The following is a 26,231-nucleotide window of genomic DNA, read 5'->3' on the forward strand; positions in this document are numbered from 1 at the left end:
AGATTAGATTGTGATATGGTTGATCATTCGAGGCTATCTTACTCAGCATAAGCATAAAGTCAGCTCACAGTTATCCTCTTAGCATGACGAGCTCACCTGGCCGTCCCTCCTCTCCCTTCATTCCGGGCGATCCGGGCACTCCGGGCAGGCCACGGTCGCCCTTCAGTCCCGACAGGCCCGGCTGTCCGGGCAGGCCGGGATCCCCCGGCCGGCCGTCCTCTCCGTCCTGGCCCGGGAACCCTGGCAGACCACTGTCTCCCTTCGGCCCGGTCCGTCCGGGCGGTCCGAGCGGGCCCGGCAGGCCGTCAGGGCCCGGCAGACCGACGCTGCCGCGGTCTCCCTTCTCGCCGGTGGCGCCAGGAGCGCCGGGCCGACCGTTCTTGCCCGGCATGCCCGGCAGACCCTTTTCTCCCTTGATGCCGAAGCCGGGCGAGCCCTCGGGACCGGCCGGGCCTCGGTCGCCCTTGGCGCCGGGGGCACCATCCAGTCCGGCCAGGCCCGGGAAGCCCGGCGAGCCGCGGTCTCCCTTGGCGCCCTCCGGTCCGGGCAGTCCGGGCGGTCCGGGGAAGCCGGGCCGGCCCTCGTCTCCCTGCGGCCCGATGTCGCCCCGGTCACCCTCGGGGCCGGGAAGGCCGGGGGAGCCCGGCAGGCCGGCGTCGCCTTTCGGTCCGGTCTGGCCGGGGAAGCCGGGTGGGCCAGCCGCACCCTCCCGGCCGGGCTCTCCCTTTGCGCCGTCCAGGCCGGGGAATCCGGCGTCGCCCTTCTGACCCTCGGGTCCGGCGCGGCCAGGCAGACCCTGCGGGCCGACCTCTCCCTTGGCGCCCGGGTTACCGTCCAGACCAGGCAGACCCGGAGTGCCCGGCTGACCCGGCACACCCTGCCGACCAGAAGCAAACGGTTAAGTCCAGCAGAGACATCGATAGAGTGGGCATCGTTTTAATGAATTGAATCGACACGGAGACGGTTATAGCATCTAGCGTAGAAGCTTATTAGTCGTGGCAACGGGAGAGGCTTTGTTAAAGAACATCACAGGGCGTTTATTGCTGATTTCTATTGTGCAGCGCTGTACAGCAAGGTTCCGAAACATGTAAAAAAGGTGTTAACTGTTAAGCTTTACGAGTATGGCTATTGCATCTACCGATCATCTTACCCGATCTCCCTTCATCCCGGGGAAGCCCGGCAGACCCGTCTCTCCCTTTTGTCCGGGCAGTCCGTCGCGAGCGGGCGTTCCGTCCGGCCCGCGGTCTCCCTTCAGTCCGGGGAAGCCGGGCTGGCCAAAGCCGGTGTCACCCTTTTGTCCCTTGACGCCGGGGCTGCCGGGCAGGCCGTCCAGGCCGGGAGGGCCGCGCGCTCCGGGCAGGCCCGGATCGCCCTGCTCGCCCTTCTCCGAGGCGCTGCCGGCCTCGCCCTTCTGTCCGGGGAAGCCGGGCAGGCCGATGGAGCCTTTCTCGCCGGGGAAGCCTCGCAGTCCGGGTGGGCCGAGCAGGCCGGGCTGGCCCTCGTCGCCCTTCTGACCGGGCAGGCCGTCCATGCCGGGCAGGCCGGGCTGGCCGCGCGGTCCGACCGGCCCCGGCAGGCCCGGCTCGCCCTTGAATCCGTCCAGGCCCGGCAGGCCGTCCTGTCCAGGAGGACCCTGCGGCCCGTCCAGGCCGTCGCGGCCGGCATCGCCCTTCATGCCGGGCATGCCGGGCAGCCCAGCGTTACCCTTTGGTCCTTGGAAACCGGGTAGGCCCGGATTACCGTCACGGCCCCGCTCGCCAGGCTCTCCTGCACGACAGAGAACCAGACTGTCAACACTCGAGGCGATTCCCTGTGCGATAGCCCAACACTCACACATGTCAGCAGATGTACAACGTACAGGTGTTCGTAGCTTAACACTTAGGAGTAGCAAATACGATGTTAACATATGCAAATACGGTCAGAATTGTTACTCCCATGGTCTCTGGCCACAGACACGTTTCTGGGCCATTATCACCAAACATCAACGAACATGACCCCGTCGACGCTTTATCTCACGGTGAGCTACTCACCCTTGATGCCGTCTCGTCCTGGCTCGCCACGAAGTCCCGGCGCTCCGTCCCGACCGGCCGGTCCTAGGTTTCCCTTCTCTCCGGGCAGGCCAGGCAGCCCGTCCAGGCCTGGAGCTCCCGACTCGCCCTTCATTCCGGGGAAGCCGGGTAGGCCGGCCTCTCCGGGGAAGCCGTCCTGGCCGACGGGGCCGGGCTGGCCCTCCTCTCCCTTCATGCCGGGTAGGCCGGGCAGGCCATCCGGACCGGGCGTCGGCAGACCGGCATCTCCCTTCTCGCCGGGCTGACCGTCGGCGCCCTGCCGGCCCGGCAGGCCGTCCAGACCGCGGCCGCCATCGCGACCCTGCAGGCCCAGGTCGCCCTTTTCGCCGCGCCTGCCGGGAAGGCCGCGCGGCCCGCGCGGTCCGGGTGGACCCGGCGGGCCAGGCACACCGTCCCGGCCGGAAAGGCCCTGGTCGCCCTTGTCGCCACGGACGCCCCTCGGTCCGTCCGGACCAGTCAGGCCGGGGTCTCCCTTCTCACCAGCACGACCCTTGATCAGCGGCGCGGAAGAGTCCAGCCGACCTGAAATCAGACACAAAAAGTTTCAGGGACCATATAAATCACAATCAAAACAGTTCAAGCTAGACAACTGCTTGCAGGTGACCAGTAATACATATTTACGGAAAGTATTACTTTGACATAGCTTAAAACGTTGATATCCATAAGCGGTAGTTTCTCATTACCTGGTTCTCCCTTCTCTCCCTTGAAGCCGCGATCTCCCTTGGCGCCAGTAATGCCGTCGTCTCCCTGTCTTCCCGGTTCTCCCTTGATGGCCAGGCCGTCCAGACCGTCCAGGCCGGGCGCGCCGTCCAGGCCCGGCGAGCCCGGGAAGCCGCGCGCGCCCTTGTCACCCTTGGTGCCGGGAGTTCCGGGCAGGCCCGGCTGGCCGGGCTGCCCGCTCTCTCCGGGTCGGCCGGTGGCGCCCGGCAGTCCGGGCAGGCCGTAATCGCCCTTGTCACCCTTGGGGCCGACAAGCAACGCGGCCGGAACGAACGCGTCGCGACCCTTTTCTCCCGGCAGGCCGGGCAGACCGGGCTCGCCTGATTTGCCCTGTAGAGAGACACAGCTGGGCTAAGTGCTGGGAGACGGGTTTCTGACAGGTAATCGCTTAGTAATGAGTATAGCAGCTGTCAATAAAGAAACGTTACGATGAAATGACTTGTTTTTCGAGATCCGAATCACAATCCAATCAGTGACGTTATTTTACATCAATATATCGTTTGTAAGTCGCGCTGCTCACCTCCGGTCCCGGGGCGCCGCTGGCGCCGGGCAGGCCGTCCTCGCCGGGCGGTCCGGGCCGGCCGGGAGGGCCCACCGGACCCCGCAGACCCGCCAGGCCCGGCAGACCGTCGCGGCCCTGCTCTCCCTTCTCACCGACCGGACACTCGAGACACTGGTCGCACTGGCCGCCCGAGTCGCCCTTCAGGCCGGGCAGGCCGGGAAGTCCGGGCTGGCCGGGCTGGCCGTCCCTGCCGGGCTCCCCGGGGCCTCCGGGCACTCCGGGCCGGCCCGGAATTCCGTCTGTGGTGTTACCGGGAGCTCCGGGAGGCCCGGTGTAGCCGCGCTCACCCTTCAGTCCCGGGATACCGTCCAGGCCGGGCCGGCCGTCCTCACCGGGAATTCCCTGTGGGAACGGCACGGGAACGGGGTGTAAACGTTGGCAAGTTGTCAGACGTCCATGCGTTATGCTCGTAGCATTGGTATATCCGATTTTGAACAGGCGATTTTTTTTTTTCAACCAAGCACATGAATCTTAAGAGCAGAATGAAACCTACCCGTTCTTAATGACACACATCGGAAAAGTGATAACGCACCGCAATGGAGGCTCCTTTGGGTCCGGGCACTCCGGGTCGCCCGGGCGGCCCCCTCTGTCCAACATGTCCAGGAGGGCCGACGGGGCCCTCAGCGCCGTCCAGGCCCGCATCGCCCTTGTCGCCCTTGATTCCGGGAGGTCCCTCGGGCCCGGGCAGGCCGGGCAGGCCGATACTGCCCGGGGGACCGATCGGACCGCGGGGTCCGGGCGTGCCCGGAAAGCCGTCAGTGCCTGCAGAGGCAGAGGGACGATCAGCTGGGCGGCACACAGTCCGGCGCTGTGCAACGGGAGCCAAACCATAGAACAGGACAGGTCAAGGCTCATAACGAGAAACTGGTCTGTTACACGTCTATTTACATTTTACAATACCTATTTTGGGTTAGAACTTAGAAATAAAGGTAATCGGATATTGCTGCAGTAATATGCACTTGCATACATTATGCAGGGTCGGCAAGGTGTAAAACGTAACAGATTAGCTGAACACACAAACCCGGCATATGGAAAACCCGAATCCGCAGCAAGTCCGACTGTTTGAGCTAAGGAGGCCAGTCTGTGTGCCGTTGAGCCGCGCGCCCTCAGTGCGCACCTTTGGGTCCGGGCCGGCCGGGGAAGCCTCGCTCTCCCTTCTCGCCCTGCTCTCCTCCGGGCCCTCCTCCGGGCTGTCCTTTCGGACCATCCAGACCGCGCAGACCGTCCCGGCCGTCCGGTCCCGGCTCGCCCTTGGCTCCGGGCCGGCCGTCCAGACCGTCCAGACCCGGCTCTCCTTGGTCACCCTTGAAGCCGATCGGTCCAGGGGGCCCAGACAGACCCTCCTTGCCCTGTGAAAATGGTGAAACATAGTTGTTAGTGGGTCGGGAATACGTGAGGGAACGACACAAACACACAGATTATGAGAGAGATGTTGCACTTTGCAGGCTAGCAAAGCCCTGTGTCGCAGGTGACGAGACAGAATAAACTTATCACAGAAACTTTGATTAGCTTACACTAAATATAGACTTTATACATGGGACAATACACCTGATGCAATAGCTTCTCGGTCGATCGCGTATCCATTATAGAGGTCGCGTCTGTGTCCTCCGACTTACGCGCGGTCCTGGCGGGCCGGGAAGGCCCTTCTCTCCCTCCATTCCCAGCAGGCCCTGGGGGCCGGGAGCGCCGTCCCGACCCTGAGGTCCGGGAGGGCCCGGCATGCCGCGCTCACCCTGGCACCGAGAGACGAGGTCAGGACATCACACATCGGTCACAGGTCACACCGGAAGACAAACTGACGGTATATTCTTCTGACGAGGAAGGAAATCAGCTTAATTGACCTTTAACAACGTCTATAGCAGCGGTACGACGTCATATTAATTATTAACAGTATTAACGGCAGTTTTACCTTTTGCAAAAGTAGGTATGGATCAATAGTGAAAGATGGTAGTTAGCAGTTACTGTATTTTTTTTTATCAAGGTGCAGAAATATACAAGTGCCATAAATTACCTTTGTGCACTACTTATTTGTTCAGAACCAAGTAAACTCTTTTAAAAAAAGTGAATAGGAGGACAATGACTTACCTGAATCCTGAGAGACCTGCTAAATGTAAAAAGCGATGTTAGTTAACATGCCACAAGCAGGATGCCGTCTCACCTTAGCAAAAGCGTTTGCAGGCTAGCCGCGCAATTTTTGAAACAACATTCACGTTCTACGAGAATTCTTGTTATAATTACGACGCCATTCAAAACATGAAGACAACCGATTGTCAGCACCCTAAAGAAATCCCTATTGCTTCCCTCATCCTTCATTTTACCAGGACAATTCTGTAAAACGGATAAGCTGAGGGGCTGTATGCCGGCCAAAAAATAAATGCAGCTGAATGCCTTTTCAATCAAGTGGGCTTCTATTGCCAAGAAGGCATTAAAAAGCTCTAGCTATCACATTCTGAAGTCAAAAAGGTATAGAAATATAACGTTGCACGTTGCAGGTAGGTATGTATTGCAATTTGCATGCATGAAGCTTATAATGATGCGGGCAAGGTAGTCATATTCAAAGAGAAAACTAGCAACAAATTCAAAGCGTTCACGATAAAAAACATACATAGCAGAAAAGAAGAGTGAGGAGAATGGACAAGACAGAAAGTAAGGGAGAGAGAGAGAGAGGTAGAAGGAGAAGGAGAGGGAGAGGGAGAGGAAGAGGAAGAGGAAGAGGGAGAGAGAGTGAGTGAGTGTGAGAGAGAGAGAGAGAGGGAGAGAGGGAGAGAGAGAGAGAGATAGAGAGAGAGAGAGAGGGAGGGAGAGAGCTGATAGAGTAGAAAGAAAAGACAGCGAGAGAATAAAACATGGAGATAGGCCGGGACACACTTTTAGCTGTGTGAACAAGACTTGACTTTCATATGAACAGACTACAGAGATATGAACATATTCTACGAGTAAATAACACACAGAGCTAGTCACAATTTCCACCGCTAGATGGCAGTATCTCGGCCGATGGCCATGCCGGTGCTCATGCGTGCAGAGTGTGTCACTCGCTCCGAGCTGTCTGTCTCACCTCGGGCCCGGGGAGGCCCGGCGGGCCCCGCACCACCTCTGTGGAGCAGTTGCGGCCCAGCGGCTGCACGGAGGGCCCCCGGCTGGGGGGACCGGGCGGGCCCGGATCGCCCTTCTGACCTCGCGCGCCAATGATGCCGACTCCCATCTCTCCCTTTTGTCCGAGCGCTCCGTCACGTCCTGGCAGACCCTGGTGCGGAGCGGGCCCGGTTAGCGCGGCTCCCGGCGGCGCATGCAGCCCGTTAGACACCCGTTGGCAGGCAGCGCCTCGCTCCGACTGCTGCGATTAGTACGGCCAGTCGCACCCAGTCCACCACATCACTCAGCCGGTTAGTGCCCGGTCAGCGCGGCCCGCCGGCTCCACTGCTACTCCTGCTGAGGGTTAGGTTAGTCTCTGTGACCCGACGAGTCTCCGGTGGACCACCGAGCTCCCAGCAGCGCCGTCCGTAGCACCGGCGTACCCCAGAGCAGCCGCTCCTAAGCCAGCGCGACCTAGGCGCCGCGTGCCGCTCGCCGCCGGTACCTCTGGTTAATAAACCTCCCGCAGCGCGGCGCTACCGTCGCCGCTCACCTTCTGGCCGGGGATGGTATAGGTGGTGTTGGTCCCGACCTGTTCGCAGTCCTCCCCGGTACACTTGCCTGGGCCGCAGGGGCCGCAGCCCGGCTGACCCGGCGAGCCCTTCTGGCCGGGCGGGCCCATGATACAGACACCCTCCTCTCCCCTCGGGCCCTGATAGCCTGGGGGGCCGGGCCGACCCTACGCAGCAGGTCACAGTGAGGTCACATCGGCTCCGGGCCAGGTCAGGTCAGGTCATGGTGGAACGGTAGGAAGACAAGCACATGGAAACATACAGACAGGCAAGCAGGACAACTATTGCTATATAGATCAAATGTTAGATTAGGTAAGTACAATTATTCAGGGTACAATCCGGTGGCGCATCTTCTCTTAGTCAAGTTCGAGCGCCAATGGCTCGTACTGAGCTCCTCATGACATTACTGCTGTTATCGTGGACCCATATTATGTCGATGAGTTGATAATCATATAATCTTTTCTGAGCTTATTCAAGAGAACAAGAAGAGCCACTGTAATGAGCAATTGAGAGAGTAGACACAGACGCGTGCACAGCGGAAACTGCAGGTGGAACTTTGCAGCTTTGGGACGAGTCACATTTCAACAGCAAAGACAGGATGTCCGAACAAAGACATGCAGGCGAGGCCGATAACGTGATAGTTTCGTGCATCGTGTATGTCATTCACAAGTGTGTAGTCAATAATAAGAGCGCTACCAATCGAGTAGGTATAACGGACAATCTCGTAACGGGTGAGGATTGACTGGATTGTTTGCAGCTATGCTCATGCAACGGTTCAAAGCGAAAAGAAAAGAGTTGCACTGGGACCAGGGCTGCGGAGTCGATGGATTTTCGGCGACTCCGACTCCGACTCCGACTCCAGCTTTCAAAAACCAGCTCCGACTCCGACTCCGACTCCGGGCAGAAATGTCGACTCCGACCGACTCCAACTCCCGACTCCGACTCCGCAGACCTAGCAGGGCTGCGGAGTCGACAGATTTTCGGTGACTCCGACTCCGACTCCGGCTCGGGTTTCTAAAATCGACTCCGACTCCGACTCCGACTCCGGTCACAACTGTCGACTCCGACCGACTCCGACTCCGACTCCGACTCCGACTCCGCAGCCCTGACTGGGACGACCCTTGCCTCTACTGAAAAATGATGGTCCTATCTCGAATACAGGGGAAATAGGTAGCTGGACTTGACAAGCCGTGAGAGGAATCGTGCTGTGTGTTGAAACAAGACATAACGAAAAAGTTTGAGACATCCGAAAGGAAGGACTGAGATATCGAATATGTTTGATACTGGAGCTGAACAACCGTCTTGTTATCAGTCCAGCAAATGTTTGAATTAATACTTAATTGCTCGGCATCCAACAGTCTGCTCAAACGATTGCATGGATTACGCCGGAGTCAGATCTTGTTCACGCATTTGTCACGCATAGCAGTGACATCTACGAGTGTCATGCTAGTCGCTGGCTTCTGCTCCAGCCGAGAGCTGTCGGCACGGATGGCAAAGTCACAATCCATCATGGCTGCCTCTTTCGTGCACTGGTGCACTGTGCAGCGTGCACATGACTCCCACGCTGTGCATCGTGCATCGCACGCCTCACGAACCCGCCTCAGCCGAAGGTCATTCATCGGCCGCCTTCGAAGGCTGCAGTGAGTACCTACATACACGGACAGCTCGGGTTTCCATCGGCCCTGGAGTCGACCGGCGGTCCCAGCCGCGGCCGACGGCAGGCACGCAACCCTCAGACGGGGGCGGGGGCGGGGGCGGGGGCGGGCCGAGTCCGACCGCGGCCCACATCGGGGCGTGCAGCTCCAGTTGCGCCGGCAGGTCCCACAAACAGGAGGAGGTCTGGGACGCGGCGCGGCCGGCGGCTCCGATCCGCGTGTGCACCTCAGGCAGGTCCGGGCAACGACTCCCGGTTATCGCCGTTTCCAGGCTGTCCAGCTGGCTCCCGAGTCCCGACTAACGCCGTTCCCAGACTAGCCTCGACTTCCAGTTTCCCGGCTCCCGAGAAAGTTTCAGTGTCCCGAGGAGTGGACCACTAAACATCTATCGAGGCGGAATGGCTTTAGAAAAGGAGGGAAGCGTCTCACCGGAGGGATTAGCTATAAATGCTTCTCATAAGATATGGACGGTCTATGAACGCTTCCCATAAGATATGGTTGGTAGAACTCTTGTACCTAATCCAAAGCTCGAGTCGGGGCCGCCGCGGTTCTGTTTGTTCTTCTCCACCCTTCTCGTTATCGCCCCCCCTCCCCCTCCCCCTTCCCTGGACCCCACTGGCTCGGTGTCGCGTCGTGTCACGTCGGCCCGCTAATCACGATTCAACGTCCCGTTAATGCTTGATTAGCGTGTCCTCCGATCAACTCCTCTCCCTGTTTGGCTGTGAAAGGCCGTCAACACCCGGGTTTATCTTCGCCTCCAGCTCTGTGCGAGCCACCGCCAAACACCCCAAAGGAACCAAGGGTATGTGTATTCATACTAGATTATGCGCGCGTGTCCCGTTCACAGGGTTCACAGGCGGTACCTGTCAGCACGTGGGTTCCACGGCTCGGGTCCTGTAGGTACTCCGCCACACACGATGGGGGCCGGACCGGACACTGGGCCGCCTGTGGCCGCAGCCGCCGGAAACCGCGCCAAGTCGTGCCGACTGAGCGCGTCGGCCGCGCCGTTCTCTTTCGTTGCCACGTACTCGACGGATACAGCGAACTCATGGAACGCCGTCCAGAACAGGGGCTGACGCAGCAGCGCTATAATCAGTGGCGACCCCGACCATCCCCTCCCCCAGACCCCCACCACCCCCATGTTATCGGACCGGATCAGCACGTGGTGCCCGCCCCATCTCTCTCCCCACACCAAACATGCCACCATGACGGGGATGAGCTCCAGCCACGTCATGGATGGCGCGGCGTCACACTGCCGCTCGCGGGGCCACTCCATCATCCACCATTCGTCTCCGTGCCACGCCCCCATCCCCCGACGTGAGCTGTCCGTGTTCATCACAATACAGTGGTCGTACTCGCCCGGTGGCGGGGGGGGGGGGGGAATGCCGTACCACATCGGCAAAAAGTGGCCCACCACCGTAAAACCGCCCGTACATCGGCCGTGATCCGCACCCGGCGGTTCGGTCCGCTAACAGAGTGCGCCGCATCTAGCAGGCGTCTAGTGAACGCCCTCCCCGGCGGGACGTACTTGCTGGCGTGCACGAGACGTCCCACCACCGACAGCAGTTCCCGCTGTGTGCATTTCTGTCGCCCGAGCAGTGTCTTTAGTAACTCCTGGGTGCCCACTAGCTTGGCGTCTGGCAACGCTAGGGTGTCTAGGGTGTTTCTGTGTCTATCACAACCCGAGAAGCTCCATCCGTGTTGATGGCGGGGCGCGTTTCCGCTCGGCCAGCGGCACGCCCACTTCCGCACAAATGTCTCGCAGTCTCACATACGCTACGTCGGCACTGTCCGATACTCCGCGCCCTACCCCGAAGAAGTCATCTAAATAATTGCGTATATACACGTCCGATGTCTGATCCTGGAACACATAGGCGCAAGCATGTGGCAAAATCATTGAAAACCCATGGACTGCTTCTAGCCTCAATGGCAGACAAACCTGGTAGTATAGTAAACCGTCCCAACAGAACCCCAGTAGCGCCCACTGGCCGGGCCGGACAGGTATAAGTTTGAATGCATTTTTAACATCGGTCTTGAACAGCAAGGTCCCGGCGCCTCCAGCTAGGAGAATCGACCGCACGGCCTCGTCGAATGATGTGTACGTCACACGAAACTCGTCTGGGTCTAACCCGGCGTTGACCCCGACATCTCTCGACTGTGATAGATCTAAAATGAGCCGCACTTCGCCATTAGGTTTATCGCGCGCACTCAACGGGTTCACTATCATGTTCGGCAGCGGTGGAGCATGGAACGGTCCCCGTGTCGTACCGTCCGCGACCTCTCGCCGAATGGCTGCCGTCACCCCGGCACGGCGTCGTTCGGCGGACTGATTGTTTTTCGCGAAACGGCCCCGCGCCGCACCGCGGTATCCAATGTCAGCCCCGTGCCGGAACCGCCCAACGACAGTTTCTCTGGCATCGACCATTGTCCACAGCCTGTCGCTTGGCTTCCACCCTTCTGCACTGTCGACGGCGTAGGATCATGCACGAGTCTAATTATGAATACGCCCCCGAAGTCACGCCTAGGATCGCAGTACCACAGCCTGCCGTGCCGGGCTATCTGCTGTTTGCACTTGCCTGACCGGCCCGCCGCGCCGGCGCCGCGGTGTGCGTTATGAGTCACTCGAGGTCGTCTTTCCGCGCGTCCGCCCGCTCGGCCGCACGTTCCCTTATCCATGTCGCCGCACCCCCCCCCCTTTCTCTCTCTCTCTCTCTCTCTCTCTCTCTCTCTCTCTCTCTCTCTCTCTCTCTCTCTCTCTCTCTCTCTCTCTCTCTTCCTCTCCCTCCTCTCTCTCTCTCTTCCGCCCTCCATCCTCTCTCTCTCTCTCTCTCTCTCTCTCTCTCTCTCTCTCTCTCTCTCTCTCTCTCTCTCTCTCTCTCTCTCTCTCTCTCTCTCTCTCTCTCTCTCCTCTCCTCTCCTCTCCTCTCCTCTCCTCTCCTCTCCTCTCCTCTTTCCTCCCCTCCCCTCCTCTCCGTCCGTCCCAGGCCATTGTCCCTCCCTTGTTCGTCGGTTTGTCGGCGGTGTAGCTTTTATCACCGCTACGGCCGCCCAGGCCGTAAGCAAATAGCACCACTGGGTCCACAGATTCTCCTCATGTCCGGCTTTCGCGTTTGACGCGAGCACTAGTCAGCGAGTTTGCCGCGCTGCGTTTCTGCTGGGCTATACGCGTTGAACTTGGCATGTCTGGCAGGCGCCGCTATTGCGCCAGGTATATATCGATACCATACCGAGGCCGCGATGACATGCACACGCACCGACCAGTTGGCGACATGTTGACCCTGTTAATGTCATCTAGACCGCCTTGCCGACGCCGGGTCTAAGCCAACAGAAATGTGACGCCCACACCACGTGGTCAGAGTATAACCGGATCCAGTCATTCCAGCCGGTGGTCCAACCTACATACACTAACCGAACCGTCGCGTTCACTGCCTTGCTGGGGGAGAGCCGGCGCCGGCCGAGACGAGACGAGACGAGTCGGCCGTTTGGGGTGACGTCCTTGAGGCTCGCTTTGGCGGAGCTTAATGACGTCCCATTGGCGACCGAACTGGTCTGATGACCTGGGCATTCCAGCCCAATCAGGAGCCGGACGGCAGGGGGAGGGGGGGGGGGTCCAACTGACCCCTTCCCCACACGCTAGACGCAACAGAACGCCGCACACGGACGAGGGATATGATAGGTGTACGGATCAGGCTCATTCGAAAGCCCGACCCATCAGTATCACAAGCGGCGGCCGCCGCCGCGACGGGACAGTGACGACCTGCAGTTGTGCAGTTACATTCCGACTTAGCGTTGGAAACGGTCTAACATGAGCCTTCTTGCTGATACGTGCCCTGTGGAAAGACCGCAGTCGACACAGCCAGCCGGGAACCACCGCGGCACGTCAGCGTGACACTCACCATATCAATCCGCCTAGCGCTCAAAGCCAGCCGAAATCGGGGCGCCCGGGGCACCCGGCTAGCCGACATACAATGCATCTCTGCACGGCTGCGTGACACTGACTGGGACGGTCTATTCTGCGCACACACCCAGTCTGGAATCCATCACTGCACCGCAGAGTGACACTGACTATTTCGATCTACCCGAGCACATGTCCAGCCAAGTGTATCTCCCTCCCCCCCCCCCACCCCCACCCTCCGTTATGACCGGCCCCTCCCCAGAACCCAGCCGCCGCTGGAGACCGCTCCCAACGCCCCATCTCCCCTCCCTGGGCCTCGGCACGGCCGACCTGTTTGTCTTAGCGCGCAGCTGCGTGCCCTCAAACTCTCCCTCTCTGCTCTCCCACCCTCCGCTATCGTCCCGACCGGTCGTAAGCTCCAATATTTGCTCAGCCGCGACGACACCTCGCTGACGGCGCCTCGTCTTTATCACCTCGGCGTATGCCGTCTAGTGGTGTTAGTTGCAGAAAATGTATGTCCAATGTCCGTCCAATTCCAATGCTTACGCCGATTTCCGTCCAAAATGTTTAAGCTAGCCATTTGTCCAAAGATGTCCGAAACCTACGCAATAGTTTACACTTAACACTGTTATCTTTTTTTTTTATGTATTTTTAGCAGCTTTAATGTGTTAATCATCTCAAAGGCTGATCTTTCTATTCGCCAATCAGTGTTAACCACGATTGCTTTATAGAAATGCTGAGGTGTAGCAATGATTGTCCAAAGTTGTCCAAACCTGCGTCATTGTCCAACCGAATTCCGGATTGGACATTGGACAAAATCGGAAATCCACAGATTCAAGCTACGATTGACACCACTAAATTGCCGTCTCACCCAATGCCGCCGCGCCCCGATGGAGGCCATTAGATACCCGCCCCTCTCCTATACGTGCCCGCCTGTTCTGGATCAGTTCGCACCATTACCTGCCGGGTAGAACTCGCGAGTTACGTCACGTGTCAGGTCATACCCGTCGTCGGGCCAGATATGGCTCGACGGGGACCACAGTTGCCAGGTCCTCCTGTGCACACGGCATGTACTGATCAGGTCTCACCCGTCGGCCGTGGCCATGACACGACGGGGACCACAGTTGCCAGGTCATCCTGTTCACACGGCATGTACGGATCAGGTCTCACCCGTCGGCCGTGGCCATGGCCCGACGGGGACCACAGTTGCCAGGTCCTCCTGTGCACACGGCATATACGGATCAGGTCACACCCGTCGGCCGTGGCCATGACACGACGGGGACCACAGAGTGCCAGGTCCTCCTGTGCACACGGCATATACGGATCAGGTCACACCCGTCGGCCGTGGCCATGACACGACGGGGACCACAGTTGCCAGGTCATCCTGTTCACACGGCATGTACGGATCAGGTCACACCCGTCGGCCGTGGCCATGACCCGACGGGGACCACAGTTGCCAGGTCATCCTGTTCACACGGCATGTACGGATCAGGTCACACCCGTCGGCCGTGGCCATGACACGACGGGGACCACAGTTGCCAGGTCCTCCTGTGCACACGGCATATACGGATCAGGTCACACCCGTCGGCCGTGGCCATGGCACGACGGGGACCACAGTGGCCAGGTCATCCTGTTCACACGGCATGTACGGATCAGGTCACACCCGTCGGCCGTGGCCATGACACGACGGGGACCACAGTTGCCAGGTCATCCTGTTCACACGGCATGTACGGATCAGGTCACACCCGTCGGCCGTGGCCATGACACGACGGGGACCACAGTTGCCAGGTCATCCTGTTCACACGGCATGTACGGATCAGGTCACACCCGTCGGCCGTGGCCATGACACGACGGGGACCACATTGCCAGGTCATCCTGTTCACACGGCATGTACGGATCAGGTCACACCCGTCGGCCGTGGCCATGACACGACGGGGACCACAGAGTGCCAGGTCCTCCTGTGCACACGGCATGTACGGATCAGGTCACACCCGTCGGCCGTGGCCATGACACGACGGGGACCACAGTTGCCCGGTCCTCCTGTGCACACGGCATATACGGATCAGGTCACACCCGTCGGCCGTGGCCATGACACGACGGGGACCACAGTTGCCAGGTCATCCTGTTCACACGGCATGTACGGATCAGGTCACACCCGTCGGCCGTGGCCATGACACGACGGGGACCACAGTTGCCAGGTCATCCTGTTCACACGGCATGTACGGATCAGGTCACACCCGTCGGCCGTGGCCATGACACGACGGGGACCACAGTTGCCCGGTCCTCCTGTGCACACGGCATATACGGATCAGGTCACACCCGTCGGCCGTGGCCATGACACGACGGGGACCACAGTTGCCAGGTCCTCCTGTGCACACGGCATATACGGATCAGGTCACACCCGTCGGCCGTGGCCATGACACGACGGGGACCACAGTTGCCAGGTCATCCTGTTCGCACGGCATGTACGGATCAGGTCACACCCGTCGGCCGTGGCCATGACACGACGGGGACCACAGTTGCAAGGTCATCCTGTTCACACGGCATATACGGATCAGGTCACACCCGTCGGCCGTGGCCATGACACGACGGGGACCACAGTTGCCAGGTCCTCCTGTGCACACGGCATATACGGATCAGGTCACACCCGTCGGCCGTGGCCATGACACGACGGGGACCACAGTTACCAGGTCATCCTGTTCACACGGCATGTACGGATCAGGTCGCACCCGTCGGCCGTGGCCATGACACGACGGGGACCACAGTTGCCAGGTCATCCTGTTCACACGGCATGTACGGATCAGGTCACACCCGTCGGCCGTGGCCATGACACGACGGGGACCACAGTTGCCAGGTCATCCTGTTCACACGGCATGTACGGATCAGGTCACACCCGTCGGCCGTGGCCATGACACGACGGGGACCACAGTTACCAGGTCCTCCTGTGCACACGGCATATACGGATCAGGTCACACCCGTCGGCCGTGGCCATGACACGACGGGGACCACAGATGCTGGCCTCTCTAGGCGCACGGTGTCGTGGTCAGCTAGGTACCCGCCCCTCTCCGTCACGCCCACTTCTATAGCGCCCGTCGAACGGTCCCCCCCCCCCTATCCCGTCTCCTCGTGGCCGTTCTACCTAGATCCTTCCCCCCCCCCCGCAGCCTATCGCTGCGCCCACCTGCCATCATGCGTCCGTCTCCTGTCGCTCCGTTGATGTTGTCCTGTTATTCCGTACACCAAACCGAGCACTTATATCGCATTCGTCGCGCGCGCCGCGCGAGAAACACTCCGCGCACCCCTTGTACACCGCGGCTCGGCTCACACTGCGCGTGTTATCGGCCGACCACGGCGGGGCCGCCGCGGTTCTGTTTGTTCTTCTCCACCCTTCTCGTTATCGCCCCCCCTCCCCCTCCCCCTTCCCTGGACCCCACTGGCTCGGTGTCGCGTCGTGTCACGTCGGCCCGCTAATCACGATTCAACGTCCCGTTAATGCTTGAGTGTGAACACTTCCCGAGTTTCTTCGTGGCTCCTATAGTGGCGTGTGGGGCCGAGGAGGCTGAGATAATTCCTCGATCCAGACGACAGCCCGTGCGGGGGTGTGCAGAGTGTGATCGGTCGTCTGTGTATTTTACTAGGTCGCTTGCACAAGTGGTCGTATGGCGCTGAGTCAACAGGACCGGGGCGGAGCGGTGTCGCCTGCTGCTGGATGAGAGAGTGACGGACCGTTTATACCGGGCAGCCTGTACGGCACGCTGGACGGACATTAGCACAGACGGTACTCGCTGGGAGACTGAGGCGCCGTTGCAGTGGCCGGACTTCTTCCACTTGTTCCGTACAGCCAAACGTTACTTCTGCTCATCAAAGCAGTTAGGCGTTTGGCAGTACAAACAATGAGAGATGGGGCACATTCGTCAGCAGTTAAGGGTCCTTTCCATAGCGATATCTTAGTGTGTTATTTATTGTGACGTATGCTTTGCTCATTGATACAAGAAGCCGATTTCCCAATGAACTGGTCAGAAGAGCAATCACTCGCGATTATAAATAGGGTGGATGGTTGCAAAACGTGCTCGCCTCTTTTCTTCTTGTCTGTGCCCTGAAATAAAACGCCTCAAAAATGGCTGGAAAGTGGAAGGTATAGCGAAGACCATCACACCTGTAGCTGAAAAGTAAATAAGTCTGTACCTTAACCTATCTAATGGAAACGTTTCATCAGCAGAGCCGGTTCAACTGCGGATGCGGGATGTAAACGTACAGGACGCAACACATTATCGATAAAATTAGCAAACATACAATCTTTTACCAATAACCAAACACTCGTCAAATTATTAGGATCGCAAGAAGTTGAACTGCACCTTAGCTGAATAAACAGTCGACATGCTACATCATACTCCGTCACACAAACGTTCCGAGAAGAACAAGAAATCTAATCTTCGTTAATGGACTGCATCATAACAGGCACGCTAACAAACACGACCATACAGCGAGCACAATGGGGTGGCATATGCCGTTCTGGTTCAGCACATTCCACGGCGAGTGAGCATTGCATCCCATTCAGAGCTACAGCGGGGTCCAGCAGGCAATATTCAATGCACAAAGCTCGGGACGCTGCTCTCAAATACGAGGGCGTTCAGGGAAGTCGTATTCAGTGCTAACCGCGGGTCACATCTATAAAGGTTTGCTACAAAGGGCGTCCAGATAGGGTAACGTTACATCATGGTGAACAGGAATGTTCATTTGAGCGCCGAAGGCGGCACTTTTAGGGCACGTCCGGAGGGCGTTCCGAGTATTGTTGTGGTCAGGATCCAGATCCGTAATAGGTCCAAAGTACCTGGCCGCTGCGAACTTTGCACTGGAAGTGTATGTATACTACCTCTGAACAAAGCCATGTAGGCCTGAGCGTGAACATCAGATGCCTTCCTAGACTAGACAACAAATCTCGCGGATTTGTAAAAAATACATTATCTTGGTAGGCATTTGATTGTTTCTATTACAAAGTGTGCAAATTAAAAGGTCAATTAAATTTGTTTGTGGCATCACCAATGAAATAGACCTCAAATCACAAGTGAAGCTGAAGCATGAAATGATTGACATACTATTTTTTTTTTTGGGGGGGGGGGTCATGTATGCTTTACTCCCGGGAATATATGGAACTGAGAAATACATTTATTCGATTATCTATGGTACACATTTCTGCTATCTTTTCAAATACTCTGCTCAGAGCGTAGGGACCGTTCTCGCTGGGTCTCCGTATTGCAGTGAGGGCGCCGCTATCCCCGGAACTCACCTCCGGGCCGGGCGGTCCCCGGATCCCCTTGTCTCCGGGTTCTCCGGGCGCTCCGGGCGGTCCGGGCACGCCGCGGCCTCCGTCACGGCCCGGCTCGCCCTTCTGGCCCTGCGAGACGATCGCCTGGCGCGCCCGCTCGCCCTTCTGACCTGAGAACGGGCACACGGGGCCAGGTCAGCGATGGGACGGTGGACAGACGGGCAGACATCACGTATAGACAGCGATGTCTGAAAGTGCAACACCAGCCCCTGCTCTCTTACAAGTTACAACCTAACTATGTATATTAACCCTCGCCCGCACATGCCATTTTCCCATCCTAGAACGCACATGGGGGGGGGGGGTGGTTGCCACCCCCCCGCGCCATTTCGTTCCTGTTGGAGATAGAGCTTAGCAGCAAAGACCAAAAAGATTCTTTGGGAAGAGACGAATCCAATGATACCCAGTTTTACCTTCTCAGGTCAGTCATTGACCTTCCAGGTCAGGTCAAACTAAAAAATGTTGCTGTTTTGGGTCACCGTTGGATATCAAGTGCGCTGCTTATCAAATACCGATGACGATGCTGTTTTCTGGTGCCAAGCCAGCTAGAACCTCTTTGTCACACTATCCGACCAGAATTTTGCTGCTGAGTTCATTTCAGGTCAAGTTAGGTCAAGGTCAATTATATGTGTTTGTATGGCTGTGTGTGTCTGTGTGTATACTGATGTGTGCACCGACTGCTTTTGGGTCCATATCACATGAAATTATGATCTGAGAAGCTTTTACCAAAAATGCAGTCAAAAAACTTCACAAAAAGTAAATTCAGCTTGCCTAAAACGCAATGATCTTAGATGACCTAGGTTGACCTTGACCCTGACCTTGACCCCTGTACATCGTCGAACAACATGTTCCATGATAGGTGGGAGGTAAGACTGGCAAAAAAGGCCGAAATCAGGGTGTCAAAAGCTCACAAGGCCCATGGCAAACGCAAGATGTTGAGAATTGGCCATTTGGGTCATGACATGACCTGAAAAACAAGGTCATATCTCCGAAACCAAAAATCACAGGAACTTGAAATTTTCAGTGGACATCAAGAAAGGATAGACAAGCAGCTATACGAAAAATCAGCCTTCTAGCTCTAAAAATGTTGAGTGCAGAGCAGAAAGACTGCCTGGGGGGGTGGCAACCCCCCCCCCCCATGTGCGGGCGAGGGTTAAAAGCAAATGTTCTGCGTGTGATTAATTAATGATAAACAATATTTTCCCTCATGTTTACAAATTCAATGTTTTCACAAAACCGATTTTACGACTTCGCCGAGGGTTCGCTTCGAACCCACAGGGCAGTCCACTTTAGACCCGTGGGACTCGGTCAGTGCTCCGGTCACTCGATATGGTGCTCAGTTTCAGCTGCTGTGGTGCACACTGGTGACATGTCACTCTGTGCGGTGCACTCGCTGCAGCTCAGGGCTCGCCTGCTTCCATCCCTCACAAACTTCAGCAGCTCGGCAAATAACGCTCCACGCAGTGCTGCTAGCCAAAGGATGTAAAAGCCACGTAGTTGACTTTGGCCCTGACATCTACCGTTATTTGAGGCGGATGATATCATGACTGAGATGCAAGCTTTGAGAAGAATTCGAGAAGGCACGCATACGTTTTTTGTTCACAAATGATAAGCTAAATGAGATTGCTGCGTTAGAAAGCCACGGAATTATTGACCCGCTTTTCTTTCATCCTTTCTGGCCTTCATGTCTTGGCCAAGGATACAGTTCATCCGAGACTCCCATCGACAATATTTGCGCCGCGCCGCTCGCAGTTCATCATCTCTACCCCGGCTGCCGTGCACCTGTCTGGGCCCGCTCGTCTCGTGTCCGCGATCCGTGACGGAGCACAGGGTCACGGAGAGGCAGCCAGCGCCGCGCCAGCTGCACGCCCCACCCCTCTCCGCCCCTCACCACCCGCCGCCAGACATTCCGCCGCCCCAGCGTCGGCGCCGATCTTAGATCGTCTGAGTCGATGAGCGGCTGACGAAGCGCTCTCAGCAGTCGGCGTTCAACTCCGCGACGGTGGCGGGGAGAGGAGCGCTCCTGAATGTTTGTCCCCAGCGTAAACACATTGGCTGGAGCCCGACTGCCGCCGACGCGACCGGTAAATATTTACCGCCAGCCGCCGATGGCACCAGTTATGCTGAGGAGCCGGCGGCCCGACAAGACAGGTTTTTATTAGCGTGTTCTAGGCCGCAGCCATGAGTTGAATCAATGGGAGAACGTTATGGAGATAGACGCCAATGACGATTGCATGACAACGCGATTATAATCAAAATGTGTAATTTATAGCAAGGCAAAAGATTTCGAGAGGAGAATGCACAACCGATCGACCTGAGTATGGTTTTATTCTAGAAGTGATAAGCATGCAAAAAGCTAGGCAGCAAATAAGGTAAGAACCAAGGGCCTACAAATACAAACTCAAGCCATTCACTGAGTTACACAAACAACTATTCAGTTTGATTGCTTGCCTTTAAATAATCGAACTCAAATAGAAAGAGCCATTGTTCACGACCGTCTGGTTTATTGTTTTGGACGATTCATTGCCTCTAAGGGACAATTAGCCACCCAGGTTGATGCTCTGTTTTGGTGGGCACTATTTTGTTGCGTTCCTCCGCCGCCGAGCGGTGCCAGCGCCCCGGTCACGGGTCGGGGCCGGTGTGAATCACACCGCAGTTGGCCCGCTCTGCCGCTGTTTACTGGTAGCTGGAGTCGGCCAGCGTCAGGCGTGTGACCTCAGCTGACAGAACTGGCTCGGCGGCCAGCCCCGCGGGCCACCAGGGGTCAGCCCCAAGGCCACAGCCTCAGCTAAAGCCAGCCACAGCCTCAGCTACACCAGCCACAGCCAGCCGCAGCCACAGCCTCAGCCATACTAGCCTCAGCCATACTTACCACAGCCAGACACACACAGACACAGCCAGACACAGACACAGCCAGCCACAGCCACTAACAGCCACTGGCTGTGTGCGGAACTCCGGCTATCGAGGGTCATTTGGCTGGCTGCTCTTTCGTGAAAACTACAATAGAAGTCGCGGCAGTCACTTCCGCCACCAGCTCTGTGCGTGTGGTTTCTGTGTCTCGCCCCCGCACCGACGGGCCCAGAATAACAGTCGCGGTGATCCCCACTGATCCCTGCGCCGCGGGCACCACCGGATGGCGGGGCTCGAACAGAGGAGGTCTGTGCCCAGCGCGTGTCAGAGGGACGGCATACGCTATACCAGTTGGAAAGGAAGAGACGGAGTCAGCATATGACAAGATATGTGACGTGACACTAAAGTAAACGTTCAATAATTGCAGGGTAGTGCCGAGTGCGGTCTTATTCGGGTCTTAGACTAAAGAGATGCTACCAGTTTTTGCCGCCTTTGCAATGATCGTTACGTGATCTTTTAGGTGCGGATTCATGCAAAACGATAGAGACGAAGCTGCTGATCATAAAACCAAATGTGATTTGCACGGATAGTGTGCGAGTTTCCGGATTTTTTTTTAGCTTGAAATGCACTAGAATATCGAATACGTCAATTTACAGATACCTATACAGATATAACATAACGGTTTACCACCAAGCACGTGTACTTTGCTCTCCGCCAGTGTCCATGAGTTGTCGGAAAGCGGTGTCGGTCTGTGAGCGATAGCATGAGCGCTGTTCGTCCACAAATAAAACGGTCTGGGCCCGGCGGCGGCGGTTTCCTGCCGTCACTCTGCACTTTGTCAGCCGGCCGACCGCACTACCGCGGTGGTCCCACCAGACTAACCACACCGACCAAACGCATCGAACATCGAAACGAAAACGCATCGAAACGCATTACCTAATTGAGCGACCGAAGCAGCCTAGCCCACTAAACTTCAATAAATGATCAGATTTTGCATCGATGGCCAGAGGCGGATCCAGCTCAGAGTTTTTTTTTTTTTTGGGGGGGGGGGGGTGCAAACCATAACAATTTATCGATTCTTTCCATGCATCGTCCATAGGCGTAATGTTAAAATCATGCCGTTTGGGAGGGGGGGGGGGCAAATGCCCATTTTGCCCCCCCCCCCTGGATCCGCCACTGTCGATGGCAGACCATATGTTGGATATAGCATAGCAAGTGCTGCGCAATGCAACTTGACACGGACCATGGCTCCGTTATCCTCATGCACGACAGTCTTTGGTGTCTCTGAGTAAGTTCTGCCTCTATCGAACGCCTATGGACCGATCAGCCTCGTGACGGTGACGGGAGAACGCCACGGGACCAAACAAGCGACACACCCTGGACTCACCTTTGCTGCCCGGAATTCCGGGGAAGCCGGGCGGTCCAATGGGTCCGGGCGTTCCGGGCACTCCTGGAGGTCCCTGAGGAGGAGAACGCGGTGTCACAGAGTGCACGTTTGCGATAATTGCTTTCATAAAGCACTTCAATGTACAAATTAATCGCAGAATGATCGATATCGTGGCTTCTGCAGACATAGCCCGTTCTCTGTTTTATTGGTACGGACAAATGCTTCGGTTACGGGGCACATTCTCACTGCCCAGTGCTCTCAGATCAGCAATAAGTGCCTACAATTAGCAGAGTAACCTTATGTGTTCATTGATGAACAAGGCGTCCATCGGGGTGTCCTCAATGTCCACTGTACTCACGTCCGTTCCATTGCAGCCGTCCACGCCTGGGAACCCTCGCGGCCCGGCCGGCCCCGGCAGGCCCGGGATGCCGTTTATGCCGGGGAAGCCCGGCAGACCCATTTTACCCTGCGTGGAGAGAAATCGGATGTTATCAGCCGGAGGTTACAGTGTACTCAATACAGTAAGCAAGTCACAATGGGAGTAGCTTGCAGGTTGAAGCGACAGTTCAAACATTGACAAGGAAAACATCATTTACGCTGAAATAAAACGAACATTTCATCACCAGGAGAGAGCTACATACACATGAAAACGTCCGTAAAAAGCGGATTATCGCAGAAGTTAGCCAACAGAGCCAATTCTGATAGACAAAAGGTGGTTTGATAACCATACTCACCCGGGCACCGATCAGACCTCGCGGGCCCTGGACGCCGATGTCACCCTTGGAGCCCTTTGGTCCCGGCAGGCCCTCCATGCCAGGGAAACCCTGCATACCCTTGGCCCCGCTGGGCCCCTGCGCACCCGGCGCTCCCTGTGAACAAAGGACAGGTAATGTCAGATATAGGCAGCAGCGCGATATTTTTTCATGTGCTGAACAAGAGTATACATTTAGAAAATCAGAATTATGTGCTGTTCAGTGTGAGTTCTTTGCTATCCACTGCAGCATAATTGCAATGCCTAATGAAATTATAGTTAAAATACATTTAAAATGCTCAAATATTTAAATAATGTAGTTCTTCGAAAGGGTCGTTTTCATTTATTGCGTCATTGTCTGTCTCAAACTTTTCTTCGTATCACTTCTGCCTGCCATTTTTGCTCCCAACCTCTTCCCTGCCGTCTCCGCCACTCACCCGGCTGCCCTTTTCTCCGACACATTTGCAGCCGCCGGCGCCGCAGCCGCCGGAGCCGCACTTTTGCGTGGCGTCTCGCGGCCGAGGCTCGCCGTCACCGCCGTCCTCCCGAGAGGCGTAGAAGCCGTAGTCGTAGCTGCCGCTCCTGCCGTCCGTCACCGATAGAGGCGAGTAGTCCTGCCGCTGCTGCAAACGCACAGAAAGAAACTCTGTGACTACCGAGCGCCAAAACATAGCAGAACGAGCCATAGAGATTGCAAACCAGCATTTGCGAGGTTATCGCGGGAGGAATATGAAACATCGGCAGCCATGATGAATGTACGGTAGCGGCGGTTAGGCGTGCGGTTTTAACAAACCACAAAAGATAAACGCTCGAGACGAAACATGATTTGCTTTATCAACAACCAATGCAAGTAGTTTACCGTAGATGTGAAAGCTTAGAACTTGAGAAAGCATAACAAAAAGTAAAAACTAAACGTTCTCTCAACAGCACTCAACCCAACATGGTCACTCAACATCGTTCGCTCATCGCCCCTCCCCTCCATCAGCCGCCGGAGCGCTCTCTCATCACGGTTCCCCGCCACCCGTCCGTCACAGCTCCAATATTCGTGCCGTCACCACCCCATCAACCCGAATTGCGGCACAGGTGAGAAGTGAGCAGATGAGAGCTGAGAGATGAGAACTGAGTGAGAGGCGGGAGGGACGTCTAACCGTTAAATTTGAGGGATATCTATTATCTACATATAGGGATACAAAGCGCCTATTTTGAACTTTGCTTTTTGAATTTCAAATGAGCACTCGTCCGAAGTCTTTAACCGTCTCAAAAGACGGTGTTTAACAGTAACAATCATATTCTCGAATATTTCCGCTCCTAACTGACACTCATGTCCTCGAGGTGACATGGAAGGCAGCACGGCGTAATGTCTCAGTGCGAAATGGTGTCCCGGTCCTGCTGCAGGAACGGACATTACAAATGAGGTCATGTTTATATTTCATGGCAGATAGTGTCTGAAGACTCGTGGCACCAGACATGCGCAGAAATCCAAAAGGTCGCCGTCCTATTCATGCGTAGTTTTATGTGGTTGCAAGCCGAGGGGATATCAGCAGTTAATATTTGTCAATTTAAGATTACATAATAAAGTCATATAGGATACAAATACTGGTGACAACCGTAAACACGTTCATTTGGTTTCATGACCACAACGACTGTTACCTTAGACGAGCATAAAAATTAAAATACTTATGCTCCTCATTAATACTTGACTGCCTAAAGTTGACAGTTCTCATTATCCAGTAAACGTTATTCAGTCAAACAAAACAATTATACAAACAAAGCGTCACTGATTCGTCCTTAACTTCTTCAGCCAGCCCTGATAAACATGTGCGCGATTACCTCAGACAGACAGCTAGACATCCCACGCGTAGCTGACAGCGATGAACTAGGCCATTGAAATTTGGCTCAAATTACGTCATCTGGCCCTGTGTGCGTGTCATCATGTGTCAGAGTTTACATAGGCCGGGTTTGTCCGCGTGTCTGCACGCGCTCGTCGTTTCCAGCGGAGCGGGGCACGCGGCGCATAGTGGAGCCGTTTCCAGGAAGCCAGAGCAGAGCGCTTGTTATCGCCACTGCCACCAATGTGATAGCGGCCAAAGTGCCAGGCCGACACACAAACACACATCGTATCTGTAACAGCGGTGACAGTGCAGGCAGGCAGACACCACTGTCTCTGCCGTGACAGTGGCGGCTATGACAGGCCGCCGCCGCCGCTGCGCGCCTCGTGCGTGTCGCGTACAAACAGCGAGAGGTCGACGTTTTAGAGCGGCGCCCTGCTCTCCGTCAGCGCCGGCTGCCTTGAATTTGACAGCGACTCACATAAACAAGCCCCGCTCGGCCCGCTCAAAACGAGGCCTCTTGGTCAGCTCTAAGTAGAGCGGTTGGGCTCCCGGACACGTTTTGACGTACCAATAAATGGCTCATTATGTGGGTTCGGTCGTTCCGGAATCCTGACGCTTGACTGTATGTCTGTAACATGTGAATATTTTCAAGTCGTTAAAAATGAATGACAATGGTACCGGTCATCGTATTTAGCGGCCTGTTACTCTTCCCTGTCATTGGCCAGGTCAGGTCAGGCCAGGGTCCCATCAGGCCTCACCTTGTTCAAGACCACTTAGCACAGGTTCCAACACAGTACCTTGTCACAGACCACACGTACAGTACGGGTCCCAGCACGGTACCTTGTTATAGACCACACGTACAGAACGGGTCCTAGCACGCTGCCTTGTGACAGACCACACGTACAGTACGGGTCCTAGCACGCTGCCTTGTTACAGACCATACGTACAATACGGATCCCAGCACGCTAACCTCACGTACAGTACGGGTCCTAGCACGCTAACCACACGTACAGTACGGGTCCTAGCACGCTGCCTTGTGACAGACCACACGTACAATACGGGTCCCAGCACGCTAACCTCACGTTCAGTACGGGTCCTAGCACGCTGCCTTGTTACAGACCACACGTACAGTACGGGTCCTAACACAGTATCTCGTCACAGACCACACGTACAATACGGGTCCCAGCACGCTAACCTCACGTACAGCACGGGTCCTAGCACGCTGCCTTGTTACAGACCACACGCACAGTACGGGTCCTAACACAGTATCTCGTCACAGACCACACGTACAATACGGGTCCCAACACGCTAACCTCACGTACAGCACGGGTCCTAGCACGCTGCCTTGTTACAGACCACACGTACAGTACGGGTCCTAACACAGTATCTCGTCACAGACCACACGTACAATACGGGTCCCAGCACGCTAACCTCACGTACAGCACGGGTCCTAGCACGCTGCCTTGTCACAGACCACACGTACAGTACGGGTCCTAGCACGCTGCCTTGTTACAGGCCACACGTACAGTACGGGTCCTAGCAC

At 56.5% G+C, this 26,231-nt stretch overlaps 1 protein-coding gene across 2 annotated transcripts in view; it reads right to left on the reverse strand.

The window, feature by feature from the left end:
• Positions 1–26,231, reverse strand: part of LOC122365702 (collagen alpha-2(IV) chain-like) — a 45,341-nt gene that overhangs the window by 3,763 nt on the left and 15,347 nt on the right. The window contains exons 3-16 of one of the 2 annotated variants that reach the window (XM_043337133.1): positions 23,294–23,479; positions 22,840–22,974; positions 22,464–22,571; positions 22,106–22,178; positions 17,833–17,981; positions 6,407–6,595; positions 4,968–5,084; positions 4,469–4,700; positions 3,884–4,113; positions 3,310–3,693; positions 2,753–3,119; positions 2,031–2,591; positions 1,151–1,767; positions 97–877 (exon numbers count right to left, since the gene is read on the reverse strand). In XM_043337133.1, coding sequence (XP_043193068.1) covers positions 97–877; positions 1,151–1,767; positions 2,031–2,591; positions 2,753–3,119; positions 3,310–3,693; positions 3,884–4,113; positions 4,469–4,700; positions 4,968–5,084; positions 6,407–6,595; positions 17,833–17,981; positions 22,106–22,178; positions 22,464–22,571; positions 22,840–22,974; positions 23,294–23,479 — 4,129 coding nt within the window. Of the gene's footprint in view, positions 1–96; positions 878–1,150; positions 1,768–2,030; positions 2,592–2,752; positions 3,120–3,309; positions 3,694–3,883; positions 4,114–4,468; positions 4,701–4,967; positions 5,085–6,406; positions 6,596–6,976; positions 7,163–17,832; positions 17,982–22,105; positions 22,179–22,463; positions 22,572–22,839; positions 22,975–23,293; positions 23,480–26,231 lie in introns of both variants that reach the window. The other variant, XM_043337134.1, reaches the window with a different exon arrangement.

This window comes from Amphibalanus amphitrite, unplaced genomic scaffold, assembly GCF_019059575.1.
Source record: "Amphibalanus amphitrite isolate SeventyFive unplaced genomic scaffold, NRLGWU_Aamphi_draft 000758F_arrow, whole genome shotgun sequence".
In the NCBI taxonomy this organism is placed as follows: Eukaryota; Metazoa; Arthropoda; class Thecostraca; order Balanomorpha; family Balanidae; genus Amphibalanus; species Amphibalanus amphitrite.